The sequence below is a fragment of the Piliocolobus tephrosceles genome, chromosome 1 (assembly GCF_002776525.5).
Source record: "Piliocolobus tephrosceles isolate RC106 chromosome 1, ASM277652v3, whole genome shotgun sequence".
In the NCBI taxonomy this organism is placed as follows: Eukaryota; Metazoa; Chordata; class Mammalia; order Primates; family Cercopithecidae; genus Piliocolobus; species Piliocolobus tephrosceles.
The window spans coordinates 25419172-25436685 of NC_045434.1; the positions used below are offsets into that span (position 1 = coordinate 25419172).

The 17514-nt window shown below is 42.8% G+C and overlaps 1 protein-coding gene across 1 annotated transcript in view; it reads right to left on the reverse strand.

Moving 5' to 3' along the window:
- DPT (dermatopontin) overlaps positions 1–11995 on the reverse strand; it is a 34329-nt gene extending 22334 nt beyond the window's left edge. The window contains exon 1 of the mRNA XM_023207107.3: positions 11665–11995. Coding sequence (XP_023062875.2) covers positions 11665–11969 — 305 coding nt within the window. The 5' untranslated portion in view covers positions 11970–11995. The remainder of the gene's footprint in view (positions 1–11664) is intronic.
- Between the last annotated feature and the right edge of the window lie 5519 nt (positions 11996–17514).

The following is a 17514-nucleotide window of genomic DNA, read 5'->3' on the forward strand; positions in this document are numbered from 1 at the left end:
AAGCTAGTGCTCTCTGTGACCTGTTCTCCTACCATCACTAAAGTGCTGCCTTCATCTTAAATGAAGCCCTTTCAGAACTGAGCTGGGCTGTGGTTTCCACGGAGCCGTTGTTCCATTGTTTTGGCTTGTCTTGTCCTCTACAGGGGACAGAGCTCCCATGGGGGTAAGTTCCCCTAAGTAAAAATAAATGTAGGAAGATAAGCTGAACTGTTTCATGGAGTACCCGTTCTGAAGGCAATCCAAGTTCCACGAATTCCCCGCTGGCTGTCGGCCAAGCTGCTGACCCCAGCGCCTGTATGGGAAGTGTGTGTCACTTTCTCACACACCACCTCAGATAACTCTGCCCTGTGAAGATTATTTGGACCCTACAGGCTCAGAGCCTAAGAACATATGGTGAAAGTGAGATAACCAAACATAACCCTCCTCCTCCAGCTTTGGTTTGATTGCCTTCACATTTTGGTAGAGGGAGCCTGTGCAGGACTTTGGTATGTGAAAGCATTCCTCCCAGAGCCGGATCTTTGTAGGGGTACCTTTTCACACTGTGGGGAGCAGATAGTAGAGTGGCTAAGAGCACTGGTTATGCAGTTGGACGGCTTCACTGTTTCTTAGCTGTGTCGCCTGGGCAGGCTTCATGCCCTCTAATAGCCTCAGTTTCCTCATCTGTAAAATGGGTGTAATAATAGCACATATGTATTAAAGTTATTTTGAAGACCAAATAAGATAATGCATGTAAAATTCCTGGGATTAATAAATTGTTTATTAGTGTTGTTATACTTACATTTAGTCTACACAGTAATTATGAGTCTGCTTTGTAAATGCTGTCCCTTGGCTCCCCTGCATCTAATCAGTGAAACACTAGTGGATTCATAGGCCCTCTTTGAGCTGCTGTTTCCCTAAAACAAAGCTCAATGAGGTTGGATATCTTAGCCACCCACTTTGGAGCACAAGTACCTTCGTATGCCTTACCACCCCCGGAAGTAGTATTCCGTGCAGTGTCTGACATTGTTGTCCAGCAAATGTTTAATAGAAGAATGAGGGACCGAATGAGCGACCCAGCTATCTCCCATTATTGGAGGCAGAATTGACATTTAAGAGTTCATCACTCAATTCCATTAAGGGCTCTGAAACTCCCTCCAAGTAGTTTCCATGGATCTTGGGTGGGCGATCCCTTTTCTTGCTTCCATCTTCTCCCTACAGCTCAATGATGAGGGGGCAAAAATAAATATAGCTTTGGGCATTCCTCTCCTCCATTCCTCTCATTTTCACTTTTAACAAAGCTGCTTATTTAACAAGACTCACCTAAACACTGGTCATATCTGCAGGATTACAAACACAGAGCTAGGTGAGAAGAGAGGCAACTTCTAAATGGAACAGGACAAGGGGAGCTGGAAGGGACTGCATTGCTAAAGTTACTCAAACTCAATTTAAAAAGAGATGGGTAGCAGTCAAATGACTAATGCTCTGACTCACTTCACAGCATCTGGTTGTTGCTTCTGAATGGCCTGGAGAACAGAGCAGTGGCTCAATGCTTTGTTCTGCTTGGAGGGAAACTACTTGGAGGGAATTTCAGGCCCCTTCATGGATTTGAGTGAGGAGTTTCTAAAAGTCACCAAGACAATGACAAATTTCCTGGTGAATTGTATGACATGACCCCAGCTCTAAGGAAATATTCTTATTTCCTTAGAGCAGGAGGGCACTGGTACCTTACTTACAAGACTCTCCTTCCTGTCTGAGAAGACATACTTCTTTCTTTTCTTACTGCCTCTTTGAAGGCTGAGGCTCAATTTCAGTTTCAGAAACTAGAGCATTGTTAGCCCTGCTCCATCTGACACTGCTCAAATTTTCTAGAAGGAAAGTCACAAGGTGATTACTACTCCTCTGAAAACACATTTGTGAACCTATTCTGAGAAAGTGGACTTTCTGAAAATGATTGATCTCAGGGCCATCACCCTGAAAGCTAAAATGGAAGACCTTCTCCTGTATCTCCAATAGTAAAACATAAAAGCAGTGGGGTGCAGGGGAAAGAGCCCTTGTTGAGGAATCAGCAGACATGAGTTCTGGTTGTAGCCTTGACTTTAACACGCTTTGTGGGGTCTCACCTAAGGCACTGTGTGGAGTCAGTGATAATGCCTATAAAACTCTTGGCCAAGATAGTAACTAGAAGAGTCAGGACCCAAACTTAGATTCATTTGAGGTCAAAGCTCATGTTCATGAGCTTTCAAGGAATACAAAAAATCTCTTCAAGATGGTCCCACAGCTCTGATTGGTGTGCTGGACAGGACTTCTTCTTCTTGTCTGCATTCTTTACCAAGTCCAAAGCTATTGGACAGGCAGAATTCCAGAGCATCTGTAAGGTGTGTGAGTGTCTGGTTTTGTTGGTGAACCCCTCCATACAATTTTAGAAGTTGGACTTGCTAAGAAGTTTGGACTTTAGGTGGTGTGGGGTTGAGTCAAGTGAGGAACAGGGTAAAAGGAAGCAGCACCATTTTGGTCAAAAGCTCTCAAAATTCCATTAAAGAGTTAATAGATGGGCTAGTTATGCTGGTCTTTTCCTTCCCAGCTTCACAGACACATAGGTGTTTCAAGGGCTGTTAGCCAGTTTCCAACCCCACTGCAGAGATGGACTATGAGAAGTTTTGCCCGTGATCTAGACCACTGGCTCGCTCCATGTGGCAGAGCATCCTTAATACCCCTAAATTTCTTCCCTGCCCCAAAGTTGGATGAGGTCTTAAGTAATACCAAAAGAGTTTCTTTCTTAAATGCTCATCATCACTGGCCATCAGAGAAATGCAAATCAAAACCACAATGAGATACCATCTCACACCAGTTAGAATGGCAATCGTTAAAAAGTCAGGAAACAACAGGTGCTGGAGAGGAAGTGGAGAAATAGGAACACTTTTACACTGTTGGTGGGATTGTAAACTAGTTCAACCATTATGGAAAACAGTATGGCGATTCCTCAAGTATCTAGAACTAGAAGTACCGTACGACCCAGCCATCCCATTACTGGGTATATACCCAAAGGATTATAAATCATGCTGCTATAAAGACACATGCACACGTATGTTTATTGCAGCACTATTCACAATAGCAAAGACTTAGAATCAACCCAAATGTCCATCAGTGACAGACTGGATTAAGAAAATGTGGCACATATACACCATGAAATACTATGCAGCCATAAAAAAGGATGAGTTTGTGTCCTTTGTAGGGACATGGATGCAGCTGGAAACCATCATTCTCAGCAAACTATCGCAAGAACAGAAAACCAAACACCGCATGTTCTCACTCATAGGTGAGAACTGAACAATGAGATCACTTGGACTCGGGAAGGGGATCATCACACACCGGGGCCTATCATGGGGAGGGGGGAGGGGGGAGGGATTGCATTGGGAGTTATACCTGATGTAAATGACGAGTTGATGGGTGCTGACGAGTTGATGGGTGCAGCACACCAACATGGCACAAGTATACATATGTAACAAACCTGCATGTTATGCACATGTACCCTAGAACTTAAAGTATAATAATAAATAAATAAATAAATAGTTTCTTTCTTTTAGAGTAAAGCTTTAATTTTTGTTAATTCTATTTTCACCAGAATAATTCTTTGAGTTGCTAGCAAGCATTTATAACAGGTCCCACAGAATTTTAGAATGTTCATTACGTCTTTCAGCAATATTCATTAGAACTCACTCTATACCTGATGCTGCACTTGGTCTGGAATCTCTTCAGAAGATTGGTACTGATACGTAGACACTATGACATTGGACAGGCAGAATTAACAGACACTGGTACTGATAAGTAGACACTATGATAATACAGATACTGGAAAGAAGTAGACTGGTCCCAAAGACAGAGGAGCAGAGAAAGAGGAGAGTGGGTGGGGATGGTGGAACAGTGAAGTGGCAAGGGACAGAGATAAACCCAGCTGGGGACAAGTTTGCCCAGTCAAAGAAGCCTTTAAAGTTCTGGATTTCTCTGCTAATACCAAATAGAATTGTTCCACGACCCATCTCTCCCCTTCTGCTGATATTTATACCTATTTCTGTAAAACTAGGATGACAGTTCTTAACTTGACAGTATTACACGAAAAGTAAAGAGATGCTATATGTCAAGTGTGTAGCACAGACCCTGGCACAACATATATACTTGAAAGGCAGGGGAAATCGTAGTTAGTACTCCTATGATAATAAAAAATATCTGTAATTTAATAGAAAGGCTACGTCCTAGCCTCCAGTCACTTTCAGTAAATATTGGAGCCTGTGTTAGAAATTGTCAGGATTGAACTTCTCCAACTGGACACTGAGAGGAGCCTCAGAAAGCACATATCGGAGCACAAAAGACAATACCAAGCCTCTCCTCCTTCAAAGAGCCTTCCTTTCTTGACAATTCCAAATCATACTAACTCTCCTTCCTCATGACATGCTGATATCACCATCACACATTTCACCTAACACATACTGTCACTGAGTAGCCTCAGCGCAGGGCTGAGGGCTGTCAAGTTTTTGAAGGCAAACACTGCACCATTTCCTGCTCATCCTCCTGCCACCGTGGTGGGGATATGAACAGTCTCTTTAAGCAGTGTTAAGTTGCACACATTCTGCTCTCTTCCTGCCTGCATCTGGGTAAGAGTTCTGCTGTCGTCTCCATGTCCAGGTTTTCAGTCTGCTAGTCTCTCTACAAGGTTTTAACACAGTGAAGCAGAAATGACCTGGAGAACAGCATCTCTGGATAGAAAGACCTAGCACAGGACAGAGTGAGACCGCCTCCCAAAATACAAATTCCTGTTTCTTTGGAAAAATACATGCAGGAGAGGCTACCCCAAAGGCCTCTGAGAAGATCTAGATTATCTTGTGAGATGCGTTTATGTCCTGAGAGCAATTCCAGGTCATGCAGGGATTGCGTGAGCTATGTTAGCATCACAATAAATTTGATGTGAGTTTATGAATATCAATTACAATATTTTTAACCAAGGGATCTAATGCTATCTCCGTGTCTATTAAAATGTAATAAATATTCAAGACACTCATAATGTACACATAATATTTATAGATTGTGATTAAATTATATGTTCCAAAAGCAAAATGATATATTTCAGAGGCTCTGTAATCTAGCAATTTGGTTTTCAACTCCAGCTTCATAATTTACCAACTGTGTGATATTTGTCTCCATGAGTCTCAGTTTCCACAGAGTAGTCATGAAAAGTAATAATAAATAACTTTTCTCAAGGGCTTGCAATGTGCCATGCATTGTGCTTAGCACTAAGCGTGCATTAATTATTTTAATTATCAAAACAGTCCTATAAAATGGGCTCAAATAATGAGCTTCTCACCACTATCACCATTTTATGTATAAGGAAACTCAGATTTACAGAGGATAAGTAATTCTCCTAAGGACACACATTAATATACATATATTATCTTATTTAATTCTCAGAACAGTTCTAGGGAGGTGTGTTTTAGATGTGAAAGCTGAGGATTTGAGAGCTGAGATGACTTGAGTAAAGGTAATAGTGGGGTTAGTGGGGTTGCATTTTGAGAATTGTTCTGTCTGACTCTAAACTTCATTAACATTTCAATATTTCAAGATACCTCAAAGAAACACACACACACACACACACACACACACACACACACACACACACACACGATATCTTAACTCTGCAGAAATCTCTTATTGATTAGGAAGATTGTGTCCTGCAGTTTCCCAGACAGAAGCAAATCCCCTCCTGGGAGGAGGGAGCTTTTGCCATCCTTACAAGAACAGCCAACAGCCATTTGTGCAGAGCTCAAGTTCCCCCAGACAATTGATTCCTAGCACTTAGGAGAGTGACCTAGATGGAAAGTTGGCAAGAATCCTAGATCTGTCATAGCCCTATTCTCCCACACTCAGCCTTCTTGCCCTCAGAAGTCATCCTTATGTGGATTTGATATCTTTTTTAGATCAGCATTCACTATGGCTTTATCTAGGAACAAAAATAACATCAGCATTTCATATCACCCACAGCACTGTGGAATCAGGCTGGCTGGCTCAGGTCCTTCCTCTGCCATCTGCTAGCCATGCAAGGGCAACCTCCTCATATGAAAAACACCTGGCTTCCAATATTGTTGCCAAGATCAAACAATATTAGATTTTGAGTAACTCACGGGCATAGACTGTATGTTCTTCATCTCCATCTTCCTGGGGCCTGGCAAAGTTTGTGCTAATAAGCATTTGGTAGTGAATGAATAAACAAATGAGCATATAAATGAGGAATACTTTATAAATCATAAATCACTATGCGATCAGGGTTAGGGCCATAGAACCTATACTTATGTAAAGTTATGGTTTTCTCTCCTAATTCCAAACAGAATTGCTCCGTGACCCATCTCTCCCCTTCTGCTGATATTTATATCTACTTCTGTAAAACGAGGATGACAGTTCCTAACCTGACAGCAATGTTTTTATTGTTTTTATTCAGTTTTTAATCGCTTCAGTCTCATGGCCTTTATTCCTATTCTATGAGGCAAGGAGATTTCTCTAGATTGTGTGCAAGACCCCTCCAGGGCTGGGATTCCAGGATTCTGGTGTACTATGTTTGTACTGCATCCTTATATTTATTTTTTAAATTTTATTTTGAAGTAATTTTAGATTTACAGAATGCTTTTAAAGACAACACACAAAATTCATGTATACTCTTCACCCAGGTTCCTCTAATGTTAATTTTCATAACTCTGGAGTGTCTAGGAATGCTAAGAAATTAACCCTGGTATAACACCAAACTCCAGAATTTGGATTTCATCAGTTGTTCCACAAATGTCAAACCAGGATAGGTTACTGTGCAGCATTTAGTCCTTATGGCTTTTGAAATAAAGAGTTTACTATTCAGTTTTTGAAACTGATCGAGACCTTAAGACTACCAAGAGAACGAAAATCTGATAAAAACTTCATTCTGCAGTGGCAGTGTGTCAGCCACCCTCTGTGCATGCTTTAGCTATCCTTAAGAAATCCTGAAAGACCATCCTGCCTGTTGGTAAATGCAATAAATCAAGATGAGATGTGAACAATACAGTTGAAACCCCTACTATGGACTGGACACTGGAATATTGGGAATCAAAGGCATAAGCAAAATGGTTCCCCTGTGGGAAAATCTGCAGGCCTCTTTCCTGAGGGCCGTCGGGACACTGGCTGGGGTTTGGACTGCTGATTTAGTCTTTCACTGCGTATGTACTGAGGGCCTGTTATGTACCAACACTTTTCTAGGCACTGGGGATACGGTGGTGCATAAGACAAAGACCCTGTGTTCATGAAGCTTGTATTTTGGTGAGGGAGACAAAACAAGAAACAAATGCCAATCAGGCAGTGACAAGGGCATTGTAGGAAACAAGCAGGCTGAGGGAGTGGAGACAGCGAGATGCGTGGGGAGTGGAGGTGGTCTTGGAAAGCATCCCCGAGGAAGTGGGCGCTGTGAGTACTCAATACTCAGAACCATGACTCAGGACGACGGCCCTGCACTACACTGAGGCTTGGTCTTGCTTAGATTAAGGAAACAGTCCGACCATGGGAAATGGAGTTCCCACCCAACCTATCCACCTTCAAATGCACCTCGATGCTTCCATAGCCCTGTTGCATAGATTCCTTTCTCCTCTCCTCCAGTCTGCGGCTTGTCATTGGTGAATTCATAAACTCGGCTCTAACACAAACTCCCACTCCAAAACATCTCCTTGGGATTCCTTGAAGCCCGGGGTAAAAAGTAGATGCCAATAAATGGAACACTTTTCCTCTGAACTCAGAGTCCGTGGAAAGTTGGCTTGCCCAACATAAGCCACATCAATTCCAGATTCACTAAACTTTTACTAACTGTCCATGGTGTGTTAGGCATTTGTTTTAGACTTCAACTTGCTTTAGAGTTTTCTTATACTTTATCCTACAAGTATCATAGTAACGCAAGTAACAGCTTGTGAGGTGGGAGTCACACCTTCCTTTTCCCTTCTTCCCTCCCTCCCTCCTCCCTTCCTTCCTTCCTTCCTTCCTTCCTTCCTTCCTTCCTTCCTTCCTTCCCTCCTTCCTTTCTTCCTTCCTTCCATCCTCCCTCCCTCTCTTTCTTTTCCTTCCATTCCCTTCCCTTCCCTTCCTTTTCTTTTCTCTTTTCTTTTCTTTTCTTTTCTTTTCTTTCCTTCTCTCTTTCTTTTCTGCCAGAATGAGGTACCGAATGCCACAGATACCAGCAGGTGCTGTGAATCCAGGTTTCCTCCATCCAAGCCCAGGGCTCCTTCCACTACACAGTAGCTCAATCTCACTAGAAAATTTTGGCTTCATTTTATTCCACACAGGACTCAGTGCCCTACAGCCTGTGCTGACCCAAGTTAGAGCAGATTCCCTGAGAACAACCTAGGCATGCCCTGGGATGGCAAGATACCACTCATGGGGACCCAGATAAGGCCTCCTGGCTGTTGTTAGTGCCAGAGACCAGCATCCACACTTCAGAAGCTGACATCTGAAGAGTTGGTTTTCAACAGAGAAACTGTGATCAATGGCAGCACCACAGACCACTCAGCTATGATGGCAGCACCTTTTAAAGATGGCACTTTGATTAGAAAGGTTTTCTTTTTAGCAGATCCGGTGTGCTATTGTCAAGCCTATGTTTGAGACTCCTCCCCTCTTTTAAAATAAACCTGAAAGCTAATTTACACAAGGCAGCCAAATTGCACAAAAGCATCAACAACTGTTCCCTGAGAACAGACTAAGCCTGTAGCCAATGTGAAGATGTAATTGCTCCCCAGCCCATAAGCAATTTCTTTCCTTTCAGATTTTTCACTGAGACTGGAGCCTGAATTCAAAGGCATAATCATTTTTAAAAGTGCTTCCAGGGTAATTGGTGTCAGTCCTGGGGCAGCTGGATCTTATTGTAAAGAAGCTGTTTTGCATGTTTGTGAGTTTTCAACCCTGTGATTAGTAGAGGGGGAGAAGGAGGCAACAGAGGGTGGAAGGAGGAAAGGAAACCAAAATTACTAGACACTGCACACCCAAAAATGCTGAGGAAGAGGAGGTGGAAGAGACATCTCGCCTGTCAGCTTTTCCCTCGACTCCCATGGGCCAAATAAAATCATGTTATTTCACCTTCTTCCTCTTTTGCTTTTCTTCAAATAGTTTGGGAGTTCACGACAAACCAGTCACAGTTGGCAAGTTTAAAACTAAACATCATTTGGCTTCTCTCTCTAGCACGGATGAACACAGAGATCAACAGAATGCAAGAAAAAGCCAAGAGCATTTTCACGGGTGAGCCAGAGCTCTGTGGAGCCTTCAGAGATCATGCAGCCTGACTGCTTATTTTCCAAATGAGGCGGGAGCCTGGAGGGCTGAGCGTCTGGGCCAAGGTCACACCACAAGTCATTAGAACCAGGATCCAGACCCAGGCCTTCTGACTCAGAGCCCAGGGCTCTTCTTCTAGGGCTTGGGGAACCATTGCTGAGTGCTGCTTGACTGGGGCTCTAAAAAGGGCTGTTAGAAAGGAGTCTCGCCCATGTGATGGTGCTCCTGAGAGGTGAGGATTGGAGGGACAGTTGTAATTAGGTCATTGCCATGCTCCACGTTAGGCAGTGGGCCTGGCTGTGAGGAGTCATGGAGACTACAATCAAGGCGAGCCAGGTCTCTGAATCAGCATCTGTCAGAAGAGGTTTCGAATAACTGTATCTGCTCACCAGAGGCCATGGGGATGGATGAGGATGGCCCATAAAGGCTGTCCAAGCAGCCTCCACAGCCCCGGTGCCCTCACCTGCTGCTGCCTGTGTGAGTCCTCTCTCCAACCCTTCTTCAGGCCGGCTGAGCCCCTCCACAGTCCTAGTAACCAAGTAGGGCTTATCCCTCCGGGGCTGGTCTTCTGCTGGGGTCTTGCGGGTCCCCACCCTCTCCAGGAGGAAGAACTGTCCTGAGTCTGGTCCAGTGGCACTGGCTCTGCCGACAGAGTCAGCTGTCGGGTGGGAGCCCACACTGTGTGGAGGCAGCAGCCTCTCAGGAGCCCATCACTATAGCAAAGCACAAACTCTTTGACGCAAGACTCTCTGGATCCAAACCCCAGCTTTCTAGTCGAGGAAATACCTGATCTCTAGACTGCAATTTGTCTACCTATAAATGGCATATACACTTGTTTTGAGCATTACATGAGATAATCCACGTAAAGCACTTAGTATGGAGCCTGCTCAGAGTAAGCACTCAATAAATGGTAGCTGCTGTTATTACATAGAGGCCTGCACTCTTGCCTGCTTCCTCCACCCATCGGTGTTTCTTGCTCTTGGATTTCCCATCATCACCTCTCTACTGGTTGTGTTCCCCCAGGGTTCTATGCTTTTTCTTTTTTCTATTTTTTTTTTTTTTTGAGACAGGGTCGTGCTCTGCTACCCAGTGGGGAACACAGTGGGGTGAGCATGGCTCACTGCAGCCTCGACTTTCTGGGCTCAAGTGATCCTCCTGCCTTAGCCTCCTGAACCTGGGACCACAGGCTGTGTATAACTACACTGGGCTTTTTTTTTTTTTTTTTTTTTTTTTTTCTGTAGAGATGGGGTCTGGCTGTGTTGCCTAGGCTGGTCTCGAACTCTGATCTCAAGTGATCCTCCCACCCCAGCCTCCCAAAGCGCTTGGGATTACAGGCGTGGGCCACCATACCTAGCCAGGCTTTATGCTTGATCCCTCCCAGCTCCACTACACTAAGTACTTGTTGCCACGCATTTGGGTTGCTCTACAGATAGCACACGCAGCCGCCCTCCAGGTGGGCTTCCTCCTCCCTGGACCGCCTCCTCCGTTCTCTCCTCCAAACCTCCTACAGTGCTGGCTCCATCTAGGCTGTTGTCAATAATCAGCCTAGCAGTTAATGGCTACTAGGATGAGCTCCTGACCAAGCACCTGGGCTGAGACAATCACACCCACAAAAAAGTACAAGCTCGAACAAGTTCCATGTCACTCCCTAGGGCAGAATGTAGTCAGGGGAAGACAGTACCTCTCTCTAAAACCCTTTAGTAAACTATTTTCCAGCAATAAAACCCACTTTAAATTCAGGCAGAGAGAAGGACCTCAGTACTCATAATTGAGAGAGCACATGTAATCAAGGCAGTAGACAGCTATTTAATTTCACTTTCCTTTGCCTAAATTTCCTTGTCCCCTCTTCCCCATTCACTTGCTCTAAATCAATATTTCTCAAACCCTCTGTGCTGAGAGATCAATTGTTTATTTTTCTTGTTCCCAGACTACTGTGGGCCCATATTTTTGTAAAATAGTAAAAATAAATTGCTAAAAAAGAAAAATGCCATTCCGATGGCATAGCAAGTTTAAATTGCTATAAAGTTTCTTCAGTTTCTGTACATATCTTTTGGTAGTCTGGTAAGCAAGCTTCTTGCAGACCTACACCAGTCCCCGGCCCAAACTGAGAGTAGGTAGAACAGCTTCTGGAAGGAACAGAGCCACAGAGGAGTCTATCTCCCTTAGACACTCCCTATCCCGGGTTTTTGTCCTGTAATGTAGTCTGCTCAGCAGCAGCCCTGCTCCACCCAGAGTATGCAGTGGTGAGGTTTGGGCTGGGATTTGCCCAGGGTTTGGTTACTGATATTCCTTGAGAGTCTAGCAGCCCCCAGGATGAGGGATATGCAGAGATGTTCCCAGACCCAGTGCAGTGCAGCCACTGGCCCTTACCATTCCATGCCAGCCCTGTTGATCTCCTCCCACCAGCACTCCGTGGGTTCCCCGAGGCTCTGTGGCGTGGGCATGCAGGCGTAGTTCCATTGTCTGTCAGAACCTTCCTTCTTGCTGAAGATGCTCCTCACGGCCACTATCACCTGCCCCTGGGGACACTGGTAGCTGAAGCCCTGCCGGTTCAGATTCACCCACCCATCATCGCTGTAGTCATGATACTGCTGGTATGGGTACCCATAATCGCCATACTGGCCCCCGGCCATGGTGACTAGGGGCAGAAGCACCCAGAGAAGACTGAGGTCCATGCTGCCTGGGATTTTGGCAAACAATGTCACTCTAAGATTGCTGGTCTGACTGTTTTATATAGCTGCTGCTGACATGTGGCTTCCAGATGTGGGTGAGAAGGATCCAACTGCAGTGTGTCATCGCTTAAGCAAAACTTTTCCATGCTGAGATGTCAGCCATAAGGACATTCAGCTTGTTTTAAGGTGGAATTCTAGGAATATACCAATAGCATGTAAGTCTAAGAAGCTCCCCGGAGAAAGAACGACTTTGTAGGTAGATTATAAAAGCCAACTGCCCTATCCCCCTATAGAAACATTCAGTTGAAAAACACTGATCAGCAGCATATTTGTTCCTCACCTTTTAGCACCTCACCCCTTTCTGTCCTACCCTACCCGCTACTAGCAAACCCCTGTATTTGTTCTCCAAACTAGCCTTCCGGGACCACACAACCAGACAGTGATTTCAAAACACCGAAATCATAGACTGAAGGAACAGAGCCATCTAGATTTCTGTAAGCCTGAATGCCTGTTTTTTTTTTTTTTTTTTAAGTTGTCAGTCCAACACTTTTTAACCCTTGAGTATAAGCATGGATATACCAGTTTGCAGGGCTACTCTGAGAACTCATAAGTTGCATCAGGAAGTACTATAGGCCCATGGGGAGATAAGTTGGAGAAAATTTCTACATTTAAGCTTCTACCATGCTGCTGAAATTGGACCCAGTCAGGTCTAGAAACTGTGCTCTGCTCTCAAAAATGTAATGGGTTTAATCTAAATAAACCCCCTTTTTATCCTTTGGTATTTTTGTCCTCACATTGAATTTTCTTTTCATTGAGTTATAATTCACATATAATTAATTCACCTTTTGAAATACTTAGTGTACAGTAATATAGGCAGCACCCTAATCAAGACTTAGAACAGTTCTATCAATCCAAAACATCCCCTCATATCTCTTTTGTAGTCAAATCTTCCCAAACACCCAGCTCTTGGTAACCACTGATTTACTTTCTGTCTCCATAGTTTTGCCTTTTCCAGAATCTCAAATAAATGGAATCATACTACATGTAGTCATTCATGTCCACCTCTCACTTAACATAATGCTTTTAAGATTCATTCATTTTAAAATTCAACATCTCGTTGTATGTGTTAGTATTTTGTTTCTTGTTATTGTTGAGTAACATTTCACAGCATGGATGTACAACAGATTCTTTATATATTTACCAGTTGAAAGACATTTGGGTTGTTTCCAGTTTTTGAAAATTCATTATATTTTATATAATGAATTATGTAAAAGTAATTATAAATAAAGTTGATATAAACATCTATGTATAGGTTTTTGTGTGAACAAACTTTTATTTCATTTGGGTCAGTACCTAGGAGTGGGATTGCTGGATCAGAAGGTAATGTATGTTTAACTTAAAAGAAACTGAAAGTGGTGATACCATTGTCCACCACTACCAGAAAATTACCATTAAAAAAAATTAGCTACTCAAATAGGTTTGTAGTGATATTTCAGTGTGGTTGTGATTTTTCATTTCTCTAATGACCCATGATTTTGAGCATCTTTTCATGTACTCATTACCCATTCCATGCATTCATTGATGATTTGGCTTTTCAATTTTTCTTGAAACCTTTCGGCATCTCTTAAGCACAAAGTACTTCCCATTTCTCATCAGTGTTGTTCTGAAAGTTTCTTAGAATTGTGATCATAGACCAATTCTATCTAAAGCCTCTGTGAAGTTTGTTAAAATGTCTAGACTCTGGCTCTTCTGCAGGCCTGCTAAATCATAACCTCACAGGGAGTGCTCAGGTATTTATATTTTTAAAAAAAGTTTTCCAGGTGATTTTTATTCACATCAATGTCTAAGAGTCACTTTCCTAAAGGAATGTGGAGCCAGAGAAAAATCACACTATTAATCTCACCATCTGCCTCATCTATGGCACATTTGCCAGATGGTATTCAGTCTAGATCAAACACCAAGATAGCCTTAAAAGGGAAAGAAAGTCATACATGAGAATAAAGCAACAATTAACGAGTGTGTGTGTGTGTGTGCACGCGCGCGCATGTGTGTTGGGCGTGCAGTTTTCTCTGATGATCATGGTTACTGAAGCGAGGGGGAGAGGCTCTGGGCTGAACAGATATATGAGGCTTAGTTTTGTTTAGCACCATCTTCTCCCATCACTTCTATCCCTAAGTAACCGCCCAGTGCTGGCATCGGAATTCTTCTTAGCTTAGAACGATCTCTCTGATTCATGATATGCTGAAGCAATCATTCTCAACCTTATCAGCATTTAAGGATTACCTGGAAAGCTTTTGGAAACCTTCAGCGTCTGAGCAATTTCTGGACCAATCAGATCAGAAGCTTCTAAGCAGGGTCCCGACAATGACGTCCTTTGAAACCTCCCTATAGGCTTCTCACCGGAAGCCAGGGTTGAGAACCTCTACGCTAGAGGTTTTTAGTTTTGCTTTGTTTGTTTAATTTTTTTCAGTTTATCATCCTGATGCTCATGAGTTGTATCTTGCATTCTGGGCATGACATGAGCTACTTTAAACCTTAAAGTGCTCTAACAGACAAAGCAAATTATTGTAAACACTCATCTTTATTATACATTTATTTTCCAGCGATTTCCAGGGCCTCTGCCTGATCTCCATTCTCTGCAGATTTCTTTCAACTACAGCTAGAACTACCTCAGTTGGATTCCCTGTAACGTGCAAAAATAAATATCTTCATGCTAGAGTCCAGTTTGAATATAGATTTCTGTTACTCGAAGCTGAAAGCAACCTAACTCATCCAGTGTCTCAGGAGATTCCAGAAACTGATGATGCCTTTGAGAGAGATTCCAGTGACCGCACAGAGAATGGTTTCCATACACAGACATTGAGGACATAAGATTAATGCATTTACAGTTGACCATGTATTTTCAACTAGGTTACTATATTATCTTCCTCATAACTTTATATGTTAGTGAGGCATTATTGGAATTAGTTTCTCACAGATGAGGAAACTGTGGTGAGAGAGCATTTTGGGCCAAATTTCTAGAACTGGAAGGATATGACCCCATGTCTTCTGATTCCCATTCTGCGATTCCTTCCATCATTTCATCAAAACTGCAGTTACTAATTATAACATTTAGGAATAATTGTCAAATAATGCACTCATAAAATATTTATATTAACATACACATATAACTAATTTGCACTATGCATTTCTGCTGTTATTTGAAAAGTCTGCTCAATAGACCCTGGGGACTTTAAAGAATTAAAAATTCAATGAGTAGTTTTCAGGGTGTTGCTCTAAAACCAGCAGCATCGGCATCACCTGGGAACTTGTTAGAAATGCAAATCCTCTGGCCCCACTCAGGACTGATGAATCAGACACTCTAGGAGTAGGGTCCAGCAATGCGTGTTTGAACAAGCCCTTTAGGTAACCTGATACTCACTGAAGTGAGAATCACTGTATAGAAGATAATGCAGAACACTCTACCCAAATTCCAGGTGTCATTTCTCAAGAAGTTATGTAGTGATGCTGAAGCCTATATTACTCAGTTCACTAATTTTGATTCTGGCACCAACACGATTCACCACTGGGCTGTCTTACCTCCTAGTAGATAATGGACTTGAGATATTTTGGAGATTCTGACAAAGAGCATTCAAAAGTCTGCATGATTTTTCTCTTTCTTCTCTCTCTTATTCTTCTTTTCTTTCTCCTTATCCTCCTCCTTCTTTTCAGCTGTATTGAGATATAATTAACATACCATACAATTCACTACATAAGGTATATAATTCAATATATCCCTTAAATTAGTATGTTCACAGAGTTTATGCAACCACCACCACAAGCAATTTTAGAATATTTTAACCACCCAACAAGAAACCCTGAGCACATCAGTAGTCACTCTCCATTTCCCTTCATCCTTTAGCCCTAGGCAACAATTAATCTACTTTCTGTCTCTATGGATTTGTCTATTCTGGACATTTCATATGAATAGAATCATTCAATATGTGGTCTTTCGTGAATAGGTTCTTTCACTTTGCATAATGTTTTATGTTAGTGGTTCATAAGGTTTATCCATTTTGCAGCATGTGTCACTAGTTCATTTCTTTACAATGCCAGGTAATATTCTACAGTGTAGGTCTACCATACATCATTTCTGCATTTATAAGTTGATGGACATTTGGGTTGTTTCCACCTTCTGGCTATTATGAACAGTGTTGCTACAAACATGTATGTAGAAGTATATGTGTGGACACATATTTTCATTTCTCTTGGGTGTATACTCAGGAGTGGAATTGCTGGGTTATATGGTAATTTTGTGTTTAATCTTTTAATGACCTGCCAAACTGTTTTCCAAAGCAATCGTGCCATTTTACACTCTTACCAGCACTGTATGAGAGCTCCAATTTATTCTCCACATCCTCACCAACACTTATTAAGTCTGGGTTCTTCCAAAAGGTATAGGAACTCATAGCCACTCTGGTGACACTTTTTGGGACCTGGATCCACTCCTGTCTGGCAGCTTTCTCAAACATACAATCCCTTTTTGAAAGATTCTGAATATAATAATTTGCCCAATCTTATTTGGGAGCCCCTAGAATGGCCCTAGAATCTACTCATCCCTGAGTTACTTTTACACTTTATGGATTGGGGTAGCTGCTATCGTATATTGGGAGGGAATGATGTAGACTTACAGAGATCACCCTGGAGCAGACCTGATCCACTGGAGCATTATGGATGTGACCTGTTGGCCCCGAGGAGGGCTGCTCAGACAGGAGAAGGCAAGGCTCATGCTAGTGCCTGGGGGAAGCGGGTAGCCCCAGATGAATGGATGCTTAACCCAAAACATTGACTGTCAGTTATTGGAGGATTCCATTTTGCCAGCTGTCTTTTTTCCCCTTTTAACTCCTGTGTATAATCAGGACTTGGCTGCAGCTCTAGGCGGCCAGAGTACTATTACAAACTTCCCGGCAAGTATATGCTGAGCCATCCATGGCTTTCCTCCAAAATGAGTCTGCCACTTTCACGGTTTAGCTGAGGAAGGCATTCAATAGCCTCAGTACACCCAGGCTGTCCTCACCTTCAGCAAACTTGCCACCCTTGCATGACCCATTGCTTTTTAAGATCATTTGTGGAACCCACTGTCATATTATTTGGGGTTAACCCTGAGGGCCACCAATGAGGTTAAAAATGCTTATATTGGAAGCAGTAGGAGAAAGAGTGACAATCCAACTTGAGGAAATAGAGAAGATTGGGAGGAGTAGAATAAGGTGCGCCTACTGTGTGCTAAATACTCTACTATGTGCTTTACATATGATAGACCAATTGACCTGCCAGCAATTCTAGGAAAGTTAGGTTCAGAGATCACTGGTAGCTCACCCCAATTATCACAGCTAGTACAGAAAGGGGACTTGAATTTGTTAGTAACTATTCTACCCCAGGTGCCAAATGGTCCCAGCAGGGTCTCAGAGCAGTGGCAGATGGTTCTGAGAAGAGCGGAGACTCCTGAAATCCAAATATCTAAGTTAAAGTTCTGGTTCTGCAAGTAATCAAAATGACCTTCTGATTTGGG